The 23,769-nt window shown below is 46.0% G+C and overlaps 1 protein-coding gene across 12 annotated transcripts in view; it reads right to left on the bottom strand.

Annotated features, from left to right (window-relative positions):
• The window catches only part of ptprsa (protein tyrosine phosphatase receptor type Sa), a 210,153-nt gene that overhangs the window by 104,968 nt on the left and 81,416 nt on the right, over positions 1–23,769 (bottom strand). For all 12 annotated transcript variants that reach the window (XM_068590029.1, XM_068590028.1, XM_068590034.1 and 9 more), the window contains 3 exons: positions 15,354–15,588; positions 3,454–3,599; positions 931–1,072 (listed from right to left, as the gene is read on the bottom strand). In XM_068590029.1, the coding sequence (XP_068446130.1) occupies positions 931–1,072; positions 3,454–3,599; positions 15,354–15,453 (388 nt within the window). In that variant the 5' untranslated portion in view covers positions 15,454–15,588. The remainder of the gene's footprint in view (positions 1–930; positions 1,073–3,453; positions 3,600–15,353; positions 15,589–23,769) is intronic.

The following is a 23,769-nucleotide window of genomic DNA, read 5'->3' as shown; positions in this document are numbered from 1 at the left end:
TGCTGCCAGCCAGCCAGCAATAGCTCGGCTTCATCCAGCCCTGGAAAACATGGCAGATGGCGGCAGGAGAGAACAGAAGAGAAGACATTGTGTGTGTGTGTGTGTGTGTGTGTGTCTTATGTGAGACAGACAGAGACAGGTAGAAGGATAAAGAAGCGAGCGCTGTGGCCTCATGCTGGCTCGCTTTTATGACACCGTCCTCAATGTCCTCTAAAGCCAGAGCTGCACAAATGGAATAATATCTTTGCTGAATCTAAACCAGCAGCTATAGGAGAGCAGATCAATACGAGGGTTGAGTTATTTTACACCTGTTTATCTGCGGGTGTGCGTCTCATAACACACCTGTCCGCCACTGGGCGGGGTGACCAATCCATCTTTCTCTTTGGCTCAGAGATGTCGTGGGTTTAATCACCAGCAAATGGAGGTTGAGCTCCTCCGTGAATGGACAGTTGATTAGTTCCATCAAACTGATGGAGACTTGATGAACAGCCTTCACGTGGTTGTGCGTCTGCTGGACGCGAGTGTGAGTCTATTTTAGGCTGCGACACGCGTCCGCTCAAAAGCTTTCAGGGATAATTCTCCACATTTACACATGTAGTCATTAAGCTCTTCTCCTGACGGTTCATGTAAAGGATTTTACTTCTATAGTAGTATTAGCACGTTAAAGCCTGTATGGACGCGGCACACGCACTAAACACTATCTTTGTATGTTTAATACGCCAAAATCTAATAAAATCGCATCACTCGTCGACACTAGCATCCACAGCTAAAAGCTAAAATGGCTTAGCAGACAAATGCTAGAGGACAGAGAGTCCAGGCAAAATGCAGCCCTCCATCACAGGCAAGATGACATCATCAAAAACCTGGAGGAGCTCACGGACGTCCACTTCAATGATTTATATTGTTTCCGTTTCATAATGCAGGACTCACCTCGGATGATGGACAGCTTGGCGTTGACGGTGATCTCCGCCTCGCTGTTCTCGGCGACGCACTCGTAGATGTTCTCGTCGCGCGGCGCCCGGAGCGGCTGGATCCTGAGGACGGCGCCGGCGCCCTCGTCGAACTCGATGGTCTGTCGGGGGCGAGAGAACAAGGTCGGGTGAGACGGTCGTGAACTCAACATGGTGTTAGCACAGAGAGCTGGAGCACCCTGAAGGATGGAGGAAAGAAGGCAGTTTCTCAAAATTGATCAGAAAGCAAAGACATGAAAATGTGTTAAATATCCTCGGTATAGGGCACTCGCTGCTGTGGTGCCCTTGAGCAAGGTGAAGGTAAGCGGCTGCCCACTGTTTCCACCACGAGCACACTGTGCAAAGTGTGACGATAAAAATCTTGATTGTCTTCGACGATCCAAACCGGCTGCGTGTTTCTGCGTGTGATGTTCTCTCTTCTCGTGTTTTCGTCTCCAGTTTTTCATCCGTGATCTTTCCCTTTGTTCTCCGTGAAGCTCGATGTCGAACGCGCTTCTTAAAAACTCAATCAGACGCGCGAGATGTGCCCAGAATAAAAAGACTCACTTTCAAAAACGATGATATTGAAGAAGAGCTCCATGTTCTCCTCACACTAACAACATCCGGCATTTCCTCTTAATTCTACAATGAAGTCGAGTCCTGTTGGTCAAAGGTGCTTTTTGTACACGGCCACAGTTCAAATGTGGGATTCATTCAGGTAAACGTGGCGTCGAGCTGTTTGAAATGTCAAGATCAATAATGCACGTCTGGAATAGTCTGGACAGGTTTCTCTGTTTCGATTTAATCAATCAAAACACGTTTAATAACGTCCTCATTACAAACAGCGGCTCGACTTCAACAGGCACCTTTTGAATGCGCTTTAAACTTTTAATTGTTTGTATTACTTACTTTTAACGGTTTTTATCACTTATTATTAATATGCTGTATTGTTGCTTGTATTGTGTGCCCTCTTCCTCCATATAATGTTTTATAGTGTATTTTATTCTGTACTATTTGTTTGTCCTGGTCCGTTAAAGGGACCACAGATGCAAATTAGCGATAGCTAAAATCTGGTACTGTGCATTAAATGCTAATACATTTATGTTTTAACTGTCCGTGGTCCCTTTTAAATAAAAATATATATAAATATATAAATGTAATGACATCTGAAGAGCCACGGGGTTGATCCTGAAAAATCCTGCAGCAAGATACAGGATGAAAAGCCTCTGGTCAGTGGCTTTAAACGCTGGCATGCGTGAACCAATCATCCCTTTCTTCCAATACAGCCGGTCCGATTCTTGTTTTTTTGGGTGAAATTATTTGAGAAGATGCTCTCCGAGTCTCTCGGGCGAACCCGAGTCTTCCCTCGTGGATCGTTGTCCCTCGGAGGAGCTGCCGCCACCTCGACGCCGGGTTCGGAGCTGAGGTCTGTGAGCGAAAGCGCGACTGCGATGCGACGCGACGCAAGCGGCGAGTCTGGCGCCGCCCCGCCGCCCCGCCGCTGCACATCTCAGGGCTGAACCGCTAATTAGGCTTTTAAAGAAAACACACACACCGCGGAGCGCGGCATCGTGATCGATATCAAAGCAGCTGTCGAGAGGGAAGAACAGGGGGAGGAAGAAAAAATCATAACTACTTCAAAAAACAAAAAAAAAAAGCCTTTGCACATTTTTTATTTCTGCTAAACGGAGGAAGAGAAGCGTCCGCTCGGGCTCCTGCACGCCCTCGGCTTTGTTTCCCACTTAGCATGCAGAAGAAAGGGACGAACACGACGCGTCTTATTTTATTCTCTCCTCTGTTGAGACGCTGCCGCTCCCCCCGTTGATGTTGTTGTACATTTGTGTTGCGTTCCTATCCCCCCCTCCCTCCCCTGTGGTTGTCTTCACGCTGCAGTGTGTGCGTGTCTGTCTCCGTGCACTGCCGACGTTAACGAAAGCAACTTTTTAATTAAGAGACACTGAGCATCAATCAAGACTTTTAGAGATGCCATCTGGGACGCCTGCCGAGAACTGAACAACAAACATCATGAATAACGCACACACACACACACACACACACACACACACACACACACACACACACAGAGAGAGACAGGGCGCTATGCAGGAAAAAGAAAAACAAGAAAGTGACAACGGAGACAAAGTCAGTCAACGCCAAAGTGGACTGAGAGGGAGGAATGGGAGCAATGGGAGCAATGGGAGGGCTGACGGTGTGTTACTGGGCGACTGAAGCCGCTGGTGGACCCGCTCATGGCTCAGAGATGAGAGAAGCCCGTCCATGAAACGGGTGGACTGTTGCCCAGAACTATTTGTGAAAACTGTGGGTGAAGAAAGAAAGCACAAACATGTTTGGTGTTTTGAACACTCAGTGGGAACCCAACTGCAAAAAAAAAGAAAAAAGAGACTGTTCTTGTCATGTGAAAGTAGTGGAAAATAAAGCGATTTTATTAGTGTTTCATTCTAATGTCGCGTCGCGAGGACGGCAACGGTAAAGTTGGACTCACCTCGATGCGCTGGGAGTTGACCTTCTTGCCCTTCTTGTTCCAGCTGACCCTCGGCTTGGGGTCGCCTGTCGCCTGGCACACGAAGGAGACCACGCCCCCCGAGACGCCGATCTGGTCGACGGGGACCTTGGTGAACCGCGGCGACGCTGGTGGGGGAAAGACAGGGACGGACGGACAGAGAGAAGCACGTTAGCGCCGAGACCAGGAGACCTGCCGGGTCCCTCGGGTTCCTCTGGAGGCCGAAGGACCGAACACAGAAATATACACGCGTGCACGTCTTGGTAATGTCACACAATCCCACACTTTCCTCTCTCCGAACCCCCCCCCCCCTCCCTCCTCTCTCTGCATCTTATTCTCACTCTGCAGCACGCACCCACACTGCTCTGCAGTCTCGGTTAAGTGATGGGCGACTGCCAGCTTCAGCTTCGGAGAGGCACAGAATAAACAGACAGACAGACATTCAGAACAGACACGCAAACAGACCGATAGCTCGCCGTCTCACCGCGGTGATCTATCGACTTCCAGCGGCCTCGTTAACCGCCGGAGCGCTCGTTCTCCCTGCCCCCCCCCCCCCCCCACCCGCTGCTCCCACTCGGGTGGAGTTAAAGAAGGGTGCCGCTCCTCATCTCGTGTAAATCACGACGCCGTTCATTTCTATGTTGATCTTGTGCTGAACGATCTCTCCGTGGGGAAACTATAGAATCTGGATATCATCATCATCATCATCATCAGCAGCAGCAGCAAAGCCCAAAGAAAAAGGCTTGAGGAAGACGAGGCAACACATGTGGAGGTTTGTTTTGTATTTTACATTCTTTGAACAGTTTGCTTTTCAGTATTTCACTGGCAAACCCACAAGCATTGGTTTAATTCCACCATGAAAAAGTGTTTGCAGTCAGAGAACTGAGTCACTTTGTTCACACTGTCCATCAAAAAAAAAAAAAAAAAGTAATTTCGCTGCCTTTGGTGCAGATTTTCTGCTCGTATCTCAGTTGCAGAGGGTTCAAAACAACAAGCCCGATAGAAATAGAGAGAGGAAGAAGAAAAAAAAAGCAGGTTCTCCTGGGGAACTCGTTAAATCGGAATCATACAGATATGTGTGGATGATCAAACGGCGAGCGCATAACGTCAAATTAATAATTAAGGGACCATAGGCCGACACCAGTCTCCAGGCACTACTAAACACATATGAAGGAGAGTTCCTGCATTTATTATTGAGCGAGGAGAGATAGAGAGCGGGTATTTAGAGAGAACGAGGCAAAGAGAGACGGTGTAGGACAAGGGAAGAGGAAAGAAGAAGAAGAAGAAGAAGGAGGGTGAGTGTACTGCTTCAGGAAAGCGGAGGCACCGCATGCAAAGTTCATCTCACCGCCTCCAACCAACAAGCCAAATATCCCTGACGCACACATTACACCACAACACACAAACCGGTTGCACTAGCGGTTGGTGGCGAGTTGATCTCAGAGGCAGTTTTCACCGTTTCCTCGACCAGCTCGAAGCTTCCAGGAGGATGACGAGCACATAGACGACACAGGTAACCTTCATTTTACAAGCTTACATGACTGTGATTATCGCTGAAAGCAAGAATATGTGTCACATTAAGATTAAAAAAAGACTGTGGTCAGCAGACAGAGTGAGCTTCTTGTGTCTTGCTTGATTTTTGTCACCTTTTTTTTATATTTTCTCTTGGGTAATTTGGGGCATATGCAGCTCAGGTCACTGTGCAATACCAGGATTAAAAGGTTTTACTCCCAATCTGCACTCAGCATTTCAATTAAAATGCTAACTTCGTTGCATACGTGAATAAAATTTGTCACGTGATGAAACATCCCTCTGAAGGGCCGCGCGTGTCGGACATCGACAACACGCTGAGCCAAATAAATACGCCAAAGGGCGAGGATGAAAGTCTTCAACATCAAAAAGATTGCCGGCAATCATTTTGATGTAGAAAGTATTGATTCATTCCTGGCCTTCAAAATAAAACGTAAATGTCTTCGCCCCTTCAAATCTTACTCATCTGGTAAAAACATCGCCCTGACGCAGAGGAGAGGCTTCATGACAGTATGTATGAAGTAAATATATATTCATTCGCGTCTGTTTCGATGACATCATCCTTTTGAATACTGTATTACAATAAAAGTAATAACATGTAATTGCAGTAATAATAATAATTGTAATAGCGTTAGCTGAAGAGGTGTTGCATTTTGTTTAAATTCATCATGAGGACAAGAATCAGTAACACAACTGACCTTCTGATAATATTATACATGTACAAGTAAAATAAATCCACTCTATATTTTACAGGGGTATGAATATATATATAATAAAGGCTGTGTGAGGATATGAGCGCTGCACATATAAAGGGAGCAGGTCTCCTCTTTCAGTCTGTTGCACACAATGATCCCTTTTGGCATTTTACAATCTCCATTTCCATTCTGAAAGTGCACAACGCAGCTTTACACAACACGGCTCCTCTGCAGTTGACCTCGGCGTACAATGTGCCCTCTGTCCAGGCGGAGGAGGACGCACACAGAGCCGGCCTGTGGCAGTGCTTCTGCTGAAGGCCGGCGCTCTTTGATTAGTTTTCCCTCGGACCGTTCGACATTTCCACCCAGTGGCCTTCTCCCTTCTTCTTCCCTCTTTCTTCACCGGATGAGAGCGACGTTCAGCACAATGGATGTCAGTCTGAGTGTAACTCCGATCAGATTCAGGAGCTTCTCATCGTGCACTGAGTGCAGTCTTCAACATTATGCTAGGAAGGTTTAAAGAAAGCTAAAGCGACTATAGGAGATAAAAATGGCCGAAAATATAAGAGTGCAGGAGGATATATGTATGTATGTATGTATGTATGTATGTATGTATGTATGTATGTATGTATATATATATATATATATATATATATATATATATATATATATATATATAAATATATAAATATATATATATATATATATATATATATATATATAAATAAATAAATATATATATATATATATATATATATATATATATATAAATAAATATATATAAATATAAATAAATATAAATAAATATATATAAATAAATATATATAAATAAATATATATAAATAAATATATATATATATATATATATATATATATATATATATATATATATATATATATATATATATATATATATATATATAATGTTGTGTGACGTCTTGAGCTATTTGGATGCTGAATTTCCCTTAGGGAATCAATAAAGTATCGATCTATCGATACTTTATTGAGCTCCTTCTAACATATTTCATGCATACTGCCTGAATGCGGAAAATATCGCGATACTGTGCTGTATTGATTTTTTTGCCCCACCGCTCAAAGTGATAACCTGTATTGTCCTGTGAACTCTACATGACGTCCTGATACGTCTGCACGATACACTCAGCAGGTGTTAAAGTTCTCTGGTCACACACAGCGGTCGTGGTGTCATTAGTTGTCACTTGTCACACAGACTATAAAAGATAAAAGATGGCGTAGACTCACCTGGAAACCCTAAAAAACACATAATTCTATAAGATAAGTATAGTTTCAGGTCCTCTCTCTCACACTTGCTCTTTCTAATTCATCATGTTTATTCTGTACATGAATCAGGGAGTTTGTTGAACATGTCCTCCGTCATCAACATCCTTTAACTTTAACCCAGGTCGGGTAAACGGCCCATGAGCGTCGACAACAGTGAAATGACCACAGGCGTGCGGCGTGCGACTGTGTGGACGCTGATGAGCGTAATTAATTTCCTTCTTCTTCTATTTCCGTCGTCTGCGTGCCTCTGGGCTTCCGCCGCCGGTCGCCATTGTCATTTTCATTTTTCTGGAATTTGAACCTCGGTGTGCCGTCGGTAATTGCCGGTTGGAAAAGGTCGAGCGGCGTCAGAGTCAAACCGCTGAATAAAAGTCCCAATAATGGTGCGATGGCATAGACCACGCCACTTTATCAAGCGGCTCATTCTCAGTGTGTCATCATTCAGTATCTACGGCAGGGACAAAAAGAAGTGGACACACACTGGAGGACATGAGTGCTGCATCAATATAACGTATATTATTTATGTAAAGTCCTGCTACAATCACCTGAAACCTTTATTTCAGTCCAGTGGCCTGTAGTGCGACTGTTCTATGAAATGTTTCCCATAAAACATGTCGCTTTCTATTTGAGACCTTCATCAAAGACCTGCTCTCCTCTTCTTGTACCATATTATACATCAAATCAATGTGTTTTAATCTGGCAGAAGCTGGCAGCCTTTTGTATTTACAGTATTTGTGTCATCACCTGAATCCTTCTCAGTCATAATGCTGCATAAAGTCGTCCCTTTTAATCAAAGCGACTGGGTAAAAGTAGAAAATAAGTCAAAAATATGCAGTTAAATGTGTGAAACTATTGCATGTGTTTCCATTCTCCAGGACGATAAAACATACTTTGGAGTCTCCTCTGCTCAGGTGTTTGATTCCCACCGGCGCCGGCTATTTTGAAAAAGCACACGATTATTTCGCCGTGAGCTAGCTCGTCTGAAAGCCGCCAAACGGCGTGCGTCATGTTAGCATCGATGACATTGAAAGGACGTGGCGTCCGCAGTGGCCATTTGTCCTTTCTGCCTAACGTATATCTCTCTCTCTCCCCGGAGCTTCTCTCAGACACACTGAGGTCCGGCTCGGCCCAGATAAGCTCACAAGACGCCGTCTTTATCTGCCCGGCAGGGGAACACGGCCCGAGCTGAAATAACCGGCGATGTGGGGCCCGGCTATCTTCACAAGACTCTGAGAATAGATCCAGACAAACACAACCGGCGAGCAAGAGGGGGGAGGAAGAAAAAACCCTCACACTGTGCACACAGGCGCTTGTTTGGCTAATACAGCTACCACCTGCGACCGGCCGCTGCCTCTGTTGGACCCGATAACACGGAGCACACCGGCGCTGTGATTATAGAGTGCTGGAAAGTGGGAGGTGGGGATGTGAATGTGAGACGGCTCCATTTACACTTCCTTTTTGTTGTCGTTTTGGTAGAAGAGGGGGGGGGGGGGTTGTGTAAAGAGGAGGGATGGAACTGGTTTTTATGACTAATACAGTAATTGACGGAGAAAAGCTTCTTGGGTCATAAATAGGGGGCCATTATCCGCCGAATTAGCAAAGTGGGAGACAAAATGATGCACGGCCATTTAGTGATTTGCGGGGAAAAGGCAGAGAATTGGGAAAAGGCACTATCCATCTTGCTCCAAATGGGTATATTTCACAACACATGGAGCCCTTTTCTCCAGCTACGTCTGAAAAGAACATTTGGTCCTATTAGCGGTGACGCTACAAGCAAACGCATAACACTTTGTGCTGCCGCTCACGTGGCCGTCCGGGAAGAGGGCGTGGTCAGGGTGATGAATACTGTGGTAATGTAGAAGTTAACGCACATATTTCACATATATGTTCATCTCACTGTCGGCCATTTTGTCTCAGACTCTCTGCCGCCTTTTTAAAGATGTTTACAACGTGGAAAAGAGCAACAAGAAGGACTGTGTTACCCATTTAAATTTGATTTACTCAATAACTCGGACTGGGATTAAACCTAATTTTCATATTAGTCAAACACATGACACACACACACACACACACACACTGTCTCACTGGCTGCTTGGGGGAATATAAGAACAACCACTGACTGAAGAAGGGAGCAATTTGGCATCCCGACATGTTCAAAACTTTATTTTTCATTATCCACTAATTTGAATCGGAACGTCGGACGTTTTCTACTGAATTACTTTTAAATAACGTTGAAACATTTTAAAGGTCGGTGAACGAGACGCTGCTGACGTTGAGGTGGAGCTCAGAGGTGGAGAGATTTAACCAGCTTGCAGGATCCGCCAAGGAGCGATCCAAAAGACTCAGCGGGCCGCCGAGCTGCTGCCGCCGCCCGACTTAAAGCCCTCGCAGCCTTTATCGACACACACACACACACACACACACACACACACACACACACAGGTATACTCATGGAGGGATGGAGGGATGACAGAGAGAGAGAGAGAGAGATATTGATTAAACCAAATGTGCGTTCACGTTGATGCATTAAACGGCACACACACACACACACGTACAAATGGGTTTGCCGCACTTTGTCTCCGGAGATCACACAAACCCAACGAGACTAAACGACCACGGCCCATCAATCAGGACCCTCGCCATGGAAACCAAGGTTTTTTTGCACGCCATTTCCTGCCGACGTGGGCCGGCAGACGAGGAAGGAGATGGAAGACGTCGGTCAGACGGGAACATTTCTGATGGCGTGAATTTCGTAAACGGCTGGAAAGTGTGTGTGTTGGATAAAAACTAGACTCCCCACCTCTCCGCTGTGTGTCTGCCGATCCGCCATGTTGCAGTTTAAAGTCCAAAATGACCTCCGAGCACCAAAAGCAGTTCAACTTTTGAGTTCGAGCGGGCGTTTTTTGTACCAAATTTCAGCAAATTCGCTCAAAGGGTTCTCGCTGCAAACGAGAGCGCGTCGGCTACGAGGTCACAACCACCGTGACGTTTGTGCGTTCATCCTCGAGTCCAAACGGACCCATCCATCCGAGTCGTCCCCCCTCACGAAACAGGAAGCCTTCGGCCACGACGGTTTCTGGCTTGGAAAGCAAAAAAAAAACAAAAATCCACTGGACGAATCTCTGGCTGTAGAAACCTTCCACCGGGCGTGTTCCTGTGCAACCCTCACTCTGGATGCGCAGGCTTGGGTTAATGAAACAGTCGCTTTTCCAATTAAAGTACACGGAGGAAAGGCTAAATGGGATTTGCTCTCGGGGCAGCCGGGCTGCCGAGCAGCTGTGAATACGATGTGGAGAGTTTGAGCCGTCTTGACTGTTCAGGAAACTCCCACAGTGAGGAATCGGCCATCTTGTGTCAAATATCTGTAGATTACATTTTTCTTTCAAGGATTTTAATCGTTCGATTGCGAGTCTTTCATGAGATTGTTGTCACAAACATCACCTCGAGGCCGAACTTTAAAGCATCGTCACATCTTTCAAGACGATTCTCAAAAAACAATTCATTTCCACTGCCGGGAAACGACATTATTTGTGACTTCATTAGTGAATGTATTCACTTGAGAAAACAGTTTCCAGCGCTCAATTAAAGACGTGATGTTTTTGAGCGATCCCTTTCCTCTTTTGCATCATCCGCTGAGCCGGCGATGTCGACGGCGCTGCGAGCGAACTCGCCGGGCGTCGCAGTCCACCGGGGAGTTGAATGTGGGAACCCGGTATGAAGTAAGTTTCAGAGTATTAGCACCCAGAGGTGGAAAAAACTTTGCCCGATCACACTGCTGTCACAGCAAAGCTGCACTCCTAAAAAAAAAAAAAAGATTGGCAAACTCCTAATATGCACAAATTGGTCCCATTGAAACCATTGTGGAAGGCTTTAGCAAAAAAAAGAAGTGAAACACACTAAGTACCCTTCCACCCATTGGAAATAAATAGGCTCAATTCCCCCGGGGAGAGAGAGGAGGGAAATTAAGCTTAAGTGTGTGTCTTGATTTCCAAATGGCCACAGAGCAACACAGAGGAGGTGGAAACGGCAACGATTGTGTGTCATTTGAAGACTCACTCGAGACAACTGACACTTGTTGGCTCATTAAACGAAGAAGGAAAAAAGCTCCAACTGCACGACGTGTTACAGGTCATCCAAAACAAAGGAGCGCAATGAAGGAAACTAAAGAGACCAAACAATCACCCCTCCCACCACTGAAAATAAAGCACACTGTATATTTATATTCAGATCCAAGTAAAGCTCCACACGAGGAAAAGTCTCCACCTGAGAGATGCTATGAAACAGCGCCGCCGCCTCAGCCAGGCGTCGAGGAATATCTTCCTTTGTGCCGGGTTTCAACAAACCTTTGAAGATCTAAACTTGCTCATCAAAGCGTCGACTGCATTACAATTTTAAAAGCCACCTTGGTGGTGTGCTGAATTCCTCGCTGCTGGAAGAAGAAGAAGAAGAAGAAGAAGAAGAAGAAGAAGAAGAAGAAGAAGAAGAAACAGAGCGATGGCGCCTTTTCACGCATGTCAATCACTCGCATTGTTCTGTCAAACTGAGTTCACGTAGCGCTGCTCAGACTACCGGGGCAAAGGAGAGATGATGCTAGAAAGAAAAGAGATGTAAGTATCGCCCGTGATGCGGCTGTAAGTTTGAAGGACGGCTGCGTTTGATCTATTATGCTGCCAGAAACTGTGCTTTCGGGAGGCATGAAGTAAATTACACTCCATCGCTTGTCGGCGGCGTTCAGTCGTCTCGTGCGATAAACACGAGCTAACGCGCGGCGCTTTGGCCTCACCTGCACCTGCAGCTCACGCCAGAGAGCTGAAAACTACGTTCAAGACCTTTAAAAGAACAGTAAGCCACGAGGGGAAGAGTGGTTCTTGCACCGGTAACTGGGATTGTTCGGTTCTGCCGTTTGTAAGCGCGGCGCTGTGAGAATCCATCCAACGAAAAAAACTCTCAGAGCGGAGCGGAGACGACTTGAGGCCGGGGCGGATGTCTGTAACTCAATTAAAAATTGAACTTGTTTTCTTTCTCGTTTGAGAGGAAAACAGTGGAGCGGAGCACGGGGAGCGCGTGACGTCCAATCTGACAGAAACTGGACGGAGTCGGCGCCAACATTTATCTGGAAAGTCTAAAAGTAACGGAGGGAAAAGGGAACGACAGCAGAGAAATGGAGAGTAACGAGGAGACAGAAACACAGAGACTCTGGGAGCAAGAACAAGAAAATATCTCCACTAAGGGCTTCGTTTTTTGATTTTTTTTCTTCCAATTGGCAGCTTCAAAGGAATATAAATAATTGAACAGCCTCACCCATCACTGTGGGTTCTGGCCAATTACTATTAGGAGAACTTTGCCAAGAATGCTACTGTTGAGACCTCGAAGAGGCCAAAAGAAAGAAGGAAGAAGTGACGCGGAGGTGCCAGAAAGAGCCAGAAAGAACGCTGACGACGAACGTCTTCAGTCCAGAAACAGAAATACACAGAAGAAGAAATATTCAATATAAAAGATGAAGGCATCTAAACGCTGAAGGCTTTCTGTGGTTCTGTTTTATTTGTTTAAATCATCCGACAGCAAATAAAAAGGACAAATTATCTGCTAGAATGTAATAACGGGACGGGCTACCTGCCGGTGTCTGCTCTCATGTGTGTGTGTGTGTGTGTGTGTGTGTGTGTGTGTGTGTGTGTGTGTGTGTGGATATTGTCATGCCATAGCAACTCTGTCAATAAAATTATTTATATATATATATATATATATATATATATATATATATATATATATATATATATATATATAAATAAATAAATAAATATATATATAAATAAATAAATATATATATAAAAATATATATATATATATATATTTATATATATATATATATATATATATATATATATATATATATATATATATATATATATATATATTCTACCTACACACACACACAGACACACAAACAAGCAGCCAATCATTATTACAGTTTGTGGCAGGATTTATTGTGGCATCTTTCTTTCTCTTTTGATTAAAAATGTCTCTTCTTCTTGCTGTGATTTATGAGCATAAATGGAAAAGATGGAGGGCAGAGAGAGCGATGACATCATGCTTTCAGCTGGCGTCCACTGTGTGTGTGTGTGTGGGTGTGTGCGCTTGTGTGAAAAGGAGGAAAGTGTTGATACGAAGTGTGTGTGTGTGTGTGTGTGTGTGTGTGTGTGTGTAGGAGGGCGGGGGGGGAGGGGTCCTCTCTCAGTCCACCTGCTGGATAATTGGACAACTGCACCACTGGGTTGTGTGAGAGAGTGTGGGTTAAAAGAGGGAGAGAGCAGAAGAAGAAATGTGTGATAATTGTGGGGCACAGTGCAGAGAGAGAGAGAGAGAGAGAGAGAGAGAGAGAGAGAGAGAGAGAGAGAGAGAGAGAGAGAGATCCACAAAAACAGTGATCATATCCACGGGCAGAGCAGACAAAGACTGGCAGATACTGACAGATGGGGAGTGTCCTGCTGTTAGTGTGTGTGTGTGTGTGTGTGTGTGTGTGTGTGTGTGTGTGTGTGTGTGTGTGTGTGAGTGTGAGTGAGAGAGAGAGAGAGAGAGAGAGGGAAGTGGAAGCTAATCTCCATCAAAAACGAAGCTGAATGTCTTTTAAACCGGAGTGAGCCAACAGAGTCTGTGAGACAGTTCAAGTGAAGAAGAGAAGGACGACTGGAAGGAGAAGAACATGCAGCCAGCGGCTTCATGTGGAACATGCTAAGAGAGACGGAGCTCTTGCACCTTTGCTTTCCTTCTTCAGCGTCGCAAGTCAGACAGAAGAAAAGTCTAAAACAGACGGAACAAAGGCGTCTGTTTGACGTCTGTCTGAGTGCAATTTCAGATGTTTTCAGCCAGCTGAGCTGAAAGATACTCAAATTATGCGAGCAGACACTCGAAGCACCATGCAATCAAGAGCAGACAGCTCTGTTGCGACATGAACAGAATCAAGTCCCCCCTCCCGATCTCTTCAACGCACTCAGCGAATGTCAGAAAAGCCGGACCGAGGGAACCAGAAGAGGAAAAAGCTTCCACCTCGCCGATGACCCGCGAGCGAGCGGGACTCGACTTCCACGACATTTTGTGGTCGCGGCACAAAGACTGTGTGGCGCTGCGCTGACGCCGTCACATCTGCCGGACCCTGATATCAATTTTTAAGTGCCGCAGATTTATATTCTGCCCGCTGACGTGCTTTATGGACTCTGGTTGCCCTTCGCTCGTCTCATTTTGTCTTTGCAGACTCAATCAAGTTTTGAGCAATTTGTCCAGAGCTTTGTGGCTTCGCTAATTAGCATGCACACAAAGTGGAGACCTGTGAAAAGCACTTTGGTCCAAAGCTCATTTGTTATTTATCTGCTATATGAAGACACTTGAATTAGAACCAGTTAATCCCCCCCCCCCCCTCCTATTGTTGTGACTTTTTGAGTGATGCAGACAGACAGGGGAGGGATAATGAGATTAGATCCAATCAAAATGAGACAAGGTCAGAGCTCAGTCCTTCCTGAGTCTCACACACAAACAAAAACAGGGAGGTGAAGCCGCACACACACACACACACACATCGTGTACATGCTGCAGGGACGCCGCTGAAACACTTCTTGGCTCACAAAGATGTACGGTACACACATTCACCACGTCACACATGCATGTTTCTCATAAACACTTGCACACGCACAAAGGATTTGCAAACAATGAACCCCGAGGGGGAGCCTCCCCACCTCGCCATCACTCTTGTTCTATTCCTCTGCAGAGACTCCTCTTGTTTGGTTCCCTTAATGCTGCTCTAAGCCCGTCTTAACAGGGAAATGGTGCAGAACAAATCCTAAGCAGGAGTTGACAGGGTGGGATAAGACACTCCTGATGCTCCTCTGCTACCAACACGGGAAGTTGTGGAGGACCATCCACACAGGCAGGAGTCATGTCTTTAAAGTCTTCCTGTTTTGAGACATCCATGATTTTTAAAATGCCCGTGTGGTGCTGATCCGCAGCATCACATCCATCCACAGCTACAGTACCAACACTGTAAAGCACATGTACAAATGGCACCTGTAATAGTCAAACCTCATCATAATGTCCCGAAATGATTATTTTCTTTGGCTGAGGCCGAGACATCTTCTCCTTTTACCTTTCACGGAGGAAGATATTTGAGAAACATGCCTTTCATGCCTGCACATGCTCAACCAAAGGCAAACTCAAAAGGACGGTGTCTCCAAAGCAGCCGAGGAATCTCTGTGAAAGGCTCCAGCGCTTCGTTTACTTGCCGCCTTCCACCTTTTTCCGTCAGTATGTCCCTGTTTCTAACTCGCGCACCGGGCTGTGAGCGGTCGGCGGCGTCGCGGCCGTACTCACATAAGGCGTGGGAGCCGGTGAGCAGCAGCGACAGCAGCAGCAGCATGGTGGCGGGCAGCAGGAGCGGCAAGGAGAGGCGAGGAGCACCGCCGTCGGCCATCTTGGCTCCAGTCGGGACGGTGGGGAGGGGCGGGGCGGGGCGGGGCGGGGCGGGGCTGATCTTCGACCGGCCGGAGAGCCGAGGCCCCGACTGCGCAGGGAGGGTCGGGGTCTTCACGCAGGACGGCTCGGCGCTCTGCGAGAAAAAACAGACAGAGAAGAAGAATTAGACATTTTTGTTCTATTGTATATTTAAAGCAGGGCTTGTGGATGACGGGACACATGCGCTGCGTTTTGGGCTTCGGCTTCACGCTCTTAGCCAGAGCCGCTGGCTCAGAGAAGGTGAAGGTTCAGCCGGCGTCGGCAGATCGGTCTCTCAGCGACTCGGGATGAAAACACCGACTGAGGCGCTGAGCTTTTCCTCAACGTCGATGCTGGTGAAGCAAAGTGTCACGCGGGCCCAAACCCCTGTAGCCTCACCCATCGCTCACCCGCTGCCTTCTCTCATCGCTTAATTAGCAGGGGAGTCACTGGTTTCCATCTTTCTCTTTTTTTTTCCTTCCCTTATCGCAGGATCTTGTCGTTATTTGCTTATCTCATCGCCTCGTAATTACACAGACACCCGATGATATTCCAGGCGCCGTCTCTTTGTTTTAGTCAAATTGCCATTAATCCTCCAAGCTGCACGGAGGGGCTCGAGACGCCTCACACACACACACACACACACACACACACACACACATATACACCTACACACAGAGACAATTGTCATCTCCTGGATACGTGTGGCGCGGCATAGAGGCATCACCAAGTGGTTGAACGTACTCTTTAATTAAAAAAAGATGTGAATTGAGATGCGAGGAGAGATAGAAGTGAGCGAGCCAGGACACGAGTGTAATGAGTTTGTCAATTTCTCGACAAAAGCGACGTCCGTGTCAGCGATGGGGCTGTAAACACAGACAGCGTTCCTTCTCGAGGGGTCCGGATGTCGGCGGCCGGGTCCGAGCCCTGGCGTCGACATCTGAGCCGCTTTAGTGTCCTTGTGCAAGACACAGGACTCCTCTCGGGTCCTGGAGGGTGCGGCGACGCGGCGACTCGGCCGAGCCCACAGGAGGGTGAGGGTGACTCTTTGAGAGATTAATTACCTGCACGCTGGCTGGTTAACGGGGAGGTGGAGGGAACAACGTGTGCAGACAGCGTGCAGCTGATGCCCTGAAGCACGTGACCTTAAGGTCACGCTGATATTCTGTCAACACAGGTTCACGGTTTTGATCCACTTTCAAAGTATCTGTGAGTATTTCATTCTGTCCTCACCTGCGAGGGTTTTGACAAGAGAGTCAACGGCTGGATTACGAACTGATTGAATGCACTTAAAGAAATACATCGCTGGATTAGAAGTACATCAGCGAAGACGGACAACTTCTCCAATGGAATAGAGGAATATATCTTTATAATATAAACATCTCACAACCTTCCATCTCAATAAACACTCTAATATAAGTATCATAACTGTCATGGTCGACAACAGCGATAGAAGATAAGATAAGATAATCCTGTATTAGTCCCTCAGTAGGGAAATTACAGGATTACAGCAGCACTGCTCACAGTAAATAAAGATAAAGATCAATATAAATAAACAGTAGAACAGTAATAAAACAAAATCAAACAGTAAGAAGAATATTAAATATATAGATGGCATAAAAATAAAAGAAGTAAGTGTGTATAAAAGTATTGCACAATAAGTAAAATGTGTATAAAAAGTATTGCACAATAAGTAAATGTGTATAAAATTAATGCACAATAAGTAAAATGTGTATAAAAGTATTGCACAATCAGTAAAAATGTAAACATGTGTATAAAGTATTGCACCATATATAATATAACGTAGCATTAATTCATATAAAATGTGTAAAAAGTCAATCATGATGACTCTGGTCATGTCAGCGACGTCAAGGTGCTGCATGTGAAAGGCTGCGCTGCATGCAGGCTGCATGTGTGACGGCGTCTCGTGAGGGAGGCCGACGAGCGCAGCTAATTGCGGCGTAACCGAACACCTCCGACAGACAGACAGCAGGCCGAAACAAGCCCCGCCCCCTCGCCGCGAAACAAGCCCCGCCCCCTCACCGCGACGGCACCGACCAGATGAAACAGACGCAGCAGCAGCTTAAAATAAAACCACCAGCGCGTGCAGCAAAGCCGTCCAGGACACGTGAGCAGCAGCAGCGTCACGCCTCTGACGACACGGACACTGGAGACACAAACACACAAAAGGACGCGTCGACAAAAGCTCTTTTGTGGCGACGACGTGCCAGAGAAAAAAAGTGTGTCTTCCAGAAGCTCACCTCATCTTTCAACACACTTCACTATAAACACACACACGCGAGCAACACGCGTGTCCTTGCTCTGAGCCTGGAGGCCAGGTGAGAACGGAGGGAAATGCAGAAACATGAATAGAGAGAGGAGGAGTATCAAATGATCTACAGGCTGTGAATGATGCTCCTATTGTTCTGACTGTAAACATTGGTGGAGGAAGAGGAGATCTTGCCTGGAGGGAGTTTCTCTATCGATGCTGACAGAGTGCCCAGGTTATGATTTATGGCCCTCCCTTTAGGGCACGCTTTTTCTATCTCCACCTCTGGTTGCTATACAAACTTCACAACACAATTACAGCGGCTATTGTTGTCGATCGGCCACGGCGAAACATGAACGCCGGTTTGACTTCTGCAGAGCTCAACGCCGCCGTCCCTGAACGACACACGACGCAAACGGTAAGAGATAAAAAAGACGTTTGCACTGAATGATGCAGACGCCTGCATGTATTTACTGTCAGTCCCTGAGGGACAGGAGAAGCTAAAATATCATCAAAGTACATTTTTAACCTCGCTATTAGCATGGGAACACCTGTCAACTCTCGCCGGAAGAATTAATCACGTTTTTATTTAGAAACGGGCGGCGTTGAGCATTCAGGCCACGCGAGCACAGAGAGGCCAATCGATGGATGAAGCGAGGAAACTGCTCACGCTCATGGTTTGAGCAACAATTTACACATTTATCGGGGGAATCCAGCAAATTGGGAATAATTAGAAATTGTTTTTGCTTTCGTAAGATAAGCTTTGGAGAAGTAGAAGCACCACAAACTAATTTGCCACCACTGGCAACAGGAAGTTAAAGGGTTAACGCCGCCGTAGAGGACCAGCTGGGTGACAGCAGATTGAGCTTATTCTGATCCGAACTTGGTCCAACAAACCATATTTAAACTGAATAATGGAGATTACGTTGATTAAGAGCAACTCCAGTGGCTCGCTGTTGATCAGTATGTGTAAATATGTAAGTCATAAGCATCTATAAGACGCAATTACCACGAGGCCTTTTGAGCTTTGAGCATATTCGTTGTGAAGAACGAAATAGTCGCTGCTTTTGGTTTCACGCCGACAGCCTTCCTGTGGACGAGGACGTGTTAGATTGCAGGTTATTCCCCCTGATGGGCAACGAACGAGAACTTCTTTTTTTCCCTACTTAATCTGGCCACGACTCCAGATATTAACCGGTCGCCAGGCTTCAGTAATTACAGCCAATATGGCGGCGCAGTTTCCACTGAGTGGCGGCAGTCAGCGGCGATCAGGGACGCTCGCTTTGACGCGGTCGAGCTTCAGATTCAGCTCGGTTCCCCGTGCAATATTCATACTGATGCGTCTGATTACTGAGAGTGAGAAAGACACACAGACACACACACACACACACACACACACACAGACACGTCACAGTTGGTGAACGAAGGTACATAAACATATGTATTTCTCCAGAAAAGACCATGAGAGTTGTGATTTTAAGGCGCTGAGCCATTTGCATCCTCTCAACACTGTACCGTTACACACACACACACACACACACACACACACACACGCACACACACACACACACACTGCAAAGATGTGAAGTTGTATTAACAAGGAGAAAAACAACTATGACCGGAGGGAGCGCATTAATAATCCCTTTTATGAGGTGAACAGTAAGCTCTCTTCACACACACAGTTAAAAAGCCTCCAGTTTGGTCGGGTTGATCATCAAAACAGCGCGTTTGATGTCTGCAACTTCAAAAAGAATATTAGTTCTGTTTGTCTCGTCCAGAAAAAAAGAAAGTTGGTCTTTCTGCAGGAGTGTGTTTTTCATGCATTGTTTGGTTTCCAGAACGTGAGTCAACAACTGGTTTTGGGCTGCGGGACTCTGACGGGTCTGTTTACAGTGAGTCCTAAACCTTCTAGCTTTAGCGGCTAATGTGAGCAAATATCCAGCCAAGGAGAAGTATTTTTAAATATGATTTCTATCATACAGGTCATGGACGATGAGCTGAGATACACTGTAAAAAAACACCTGTGAAATGTACTGTGTTTGTGAGCAGTAACCTACTGTAAACTATTTCCCAGTAAAATACTGTGTATTTATTTAAACATTACAGTAGTCAAAGCTTTACTGTATTTTTTGTGAATAAAACAAAGTATTGTTGTGGTAAAATCACAGTAACCAAAAGATTACTGTAAAAATCATTGCACCCAAAAAGTACTGTAGAAAATGACAGTAACTAATAATCTACTTCTATACTGTGTTTTTAAAAAACATTTTTTACAGTAAGCTGCCAGTTAATAACTGTCAATTTTACAGTGCGTTTTTTACAGTGTACAGGTCAGTTTCTTCATTTGGGAACATTATTTACAGCAAAAGCCAGTGAAGACACGACACCGTCCCTTCAACAAAACGTCTTTAAGTGATTTTAAAATAGCACAAAGGAGAGTTTTTTGGCGGCCGCACTTCTTAATGAATGTTTCTGTCAAAAGGGGAATTAATGGCTTCAAAGTACGCGAGTGATTGTGTCAAAGAGGAGAGCAAAGGCGTCTCGTCACAGCTCAAATATCTAACAGGAAGTTCCCCACAAACCGAGAAATGCACATCCATCTCCAGTCAGCGGCTCTAATGCTACATGAAGCAGCTAACGCGACCCTGCACTTTGATCAACTATACGTTAGATAACCGTGGAGGAATCCGTATGATCCGTGTGCGCGCTCATTCTTGTCGGCCATATTCACTTTGGTCGGACCGGCTGACGGCTTCAACTGTGAGCTCTTTGAACTGCTGCTGCGTAAAGAGGGAGATGCTAACTTTACTTTACAGCCACCAATATGAAAGGAATGATAATCACACTACAAATAGTGAGAATATGAATACAAATAATGTGTGGATGTGAACAAGCTTTGGTCTCATGTGTGTATCACAGGATTTGCACATAAACCCTCTTCATCATTGATTTTTGACTTAAGAGAACGAGGCTGACGCAGTACACGGTCGGCAGTATATTCTGCTGTTTTCTGTTGTAAAATGATGGAAAAAATACATATTTTTCAGAGAATACTGCCTTTTTTTGCAGCGCTCTCTCAACTCTGCTTTCTGCTGTTTATGTGCAGCCGTCGCTCGTCCTGCAGCTTTTACCTGGATTCACTTTTTACGAATCACATCAACCAGTTTACTGCCGTTCATCGATTCCTCCCTCGCAGCAGGACTTCAACACAACGCGTGCGACTCCGGCTCATTGTGTGTGTCCGTGTGCGTCCATGTGTCGTGTCAGCCAACGTGTGTGCGTGTGCATTTGTGCCTCTGGGAACAATTGTGTCCATGTGTGCATGTATGTAATAGTATGTATGTATACATGTATGAGACGTGCACATGTATTTATGTGTGCGTAAATATGTACATATAGACTAGTCCTTTATATTTGCATATAGAGTTGATTTTCTATTAGTTTTTTTGCATTTGTATGTGTGTTTTTGGCATATAAGTATGTGAAGATTTAGAGTGAGCTTATTTCTTTATGTGTCTTTGTAAGAAGCAGATACGCACACACACACACACACACACACACACACACACAAACCTCAGCTATAAAAGCAGTCTATAGAAACCATCTGTACATCTGAAGACGGGAAAAAGAAGAAAGAAAAAGACACAGAAACCCAACCAGGTGTACGGTAAAGCCGTGTATATGGTGAGAGACAGCGAGAGTGAGGTGTGTGTGCGTGAAGGAAGGTGTGTTTAGTGTCTAAATTTATCCCTCTGATCAAACTAGTCATCCTTCAAATCCTCCATCTCTGGTTTCATTTTCTCCATCTAACCCCCTCCCTTAATCTCCCTCATTTCCTCTCTCTCTCCTTCCCTTCGCCTCTCAAACTCATGCATACGTAACGATGCTTGCATTGCAGATGTTTTGCTAGGGAATCACATGAATTTGCATGGAACTGCAGGCCCATTATGTAAATGCCCCCAGTGTGCATCTACCTCCCAGCTTCCCTCTTTTGTTGCTCGCCTCTCTCCGTTCTGAGGAATGCGTGTCGCAGGAATTTCAAACAAGGCGCACCTGTCCGTCAGCGCAGCGAGGAGGGAAGCCCCAGTGGGGAGAAAACACTCCCATAATGATACCGGCAACGTCCACTTGTTCAACATTTCACTGTGTTAAACACAGTAGAAGACACTGCAGTGTGGTGTGCAGAGGTGGCAATGCATGTGTTAGGGCAAAGGGGGGACAATGCCATTATTATACGAGTTAAAATGGTGTTTTTGGTTTTTTCCAGAGACACTAATATTCCCAATTATATGCCATCGAAGAGTCGGAAGTATATGCAACTCCCATTTCTTTCATCTTCCCAACAGAATTAACTCCAGAGCACATGATGGCATGAACACACAGCATTTTGGGGCGTAAAGTGAAGGTTGTTTGCATAGGCATGGAGGGCCGCGACCTCATTAAGAGCCTGCAAAACACGCCGCCTTAGCAACCTCGCCTCGGAGTAGCTTTCCCATGAGCCTTTGCCCTCAACTGTTCCCAACCTCTCAGACCCAGAAACGGCGCTTGACACCTCAGAGACACCTTGTTTCGGCCATCTGCCGCCCCCCCGGGAGCAGCGTAACCTTTCTCTGGGAGTGTTTTAAGCTCCACTTTTCCTTCTTTACGGAGATTTTGCTGCAAAGAACTGCTGCTCTTTTTTCTGTGAAATGATTGTTGACCAAATAAATAAAGCTTCTTAAAGTTGAGAGTCAATCCAGGACTTGCCGGTGGGTGATGTCTGTTCAGCGTTCAGGTATCCTTCATTGCTTTTGGAGGAAGAGAAATGATGATGACTGTTGCGTCAGCCCATCTCCTAAAGGAAGAGGTTTACAAAAAAGATTTGAGTTCAAATTACCAGAAGCCCAGTGAATCTTTCACCTTTTGTTTTGCTCCAGGTGTTGGCCTGAGTTCGATCGGCAGGAAATGGCTTTTGCTGAGTGTTATGAGGCTGTACTGTCCTTCCAATAAACACCCGGGGCTGTGAGGCTTTTAGCTGAAATCCACCTCGGTCGAGGTTGAGTGCACAGCGGCGAGCGTCGGGGCCGCGTGGCGAGAGCAGACAGATTGGCAGCTGTGGAGGCTCGAGCGGCAAACTGACCTCCTAAATGCCGACTTTATTGCACGGCCATTTTGTTTACCACAGAGGGAGGACACGGCGTCTGTCTCCTGTACAGCCTCGTACAGCCATGCTGTGACGCCACAAGTTAGCAGACGTAACACACACACACACACAAACACAAACACACTCAGTCGCATCAGCCATCTCGCGTGCGTCGCCCAAAATTTCAGACTATCCGACGAAGCTACTGGAGCCATTTGCAGCCCGCAAGCCTGTGACCGGTCTGCTAACCACGCCCTTTCTGAGTCTCGCTTTTCCGGTTTCACAATGCATAATGCCGCCATCGCAGAAACATGAACAATGGATCCCGTTGAAGAACGTTTGGCTGAAGAGGTCCGCAGATTTCCGAGCTGATGCGGAGAACTTCTGTCTGTTTCAAGGCTCTGCAAAACACACACACACACATTTGTACTTCTGTATTTGTGGGGACCGTGTAAACCTGGAGTCCCTCGTTTCTCGCAAATATATCTTTAGTTTGAGCGTGTATATAATCTGTCTTTGACGGAGTATAAGGACCGCCTGCTGTTCTGGCGTGTGGAAAAGACACGAGAACCATGAACCAACACGAGTCCGTCGACGCAACTGCATGGCCAGCCGCCGTCGTCATTGCAAGAGTGTGTGTATGTGTGTATCGGCCTTTAGCCTTCGTGAGGGTCGGAGCGGTGACACCAGGTTCTGGTCCTCCACCAAAAGAGTGGCACCGATTGGCCCGAGGCTGGAAGGCCCTTTAAAAATTGCTATAGAAGTGAAGAGAGACATATTTTAAGGATGGCTGGGACACTTGGGGAAGAACACTTTATTTTCATTCTAGAAATGGGATGCGGACGGGGGAGGGAGGAGGGGGTGAGATTATTCTAAGTGATGGAGGAGGAGGCGGAGGAGGGAAA

Source organism: Clinocottus analis, unplaced genomic scaffold (genome assembly GCF_023055335.1).
Source record: "Clinocottus analis isolate CAN_PGR_092001 unplaced genomic scaffold, fCliAna1.0.p SCAF_23, whole genome shotgun sequence".
Taxonomy (NCBI): Eukaryota; Metazoa; Chordata; class Actinopteri; order Perciformes; family Cottidae; genus Clinocottus; species Clinocottus analis.
The sequence above is the reverse complement of the archived record's forward strand: the minus strand, read 5'-3'. Positions and strand labels throughout refer to the sequence as shown.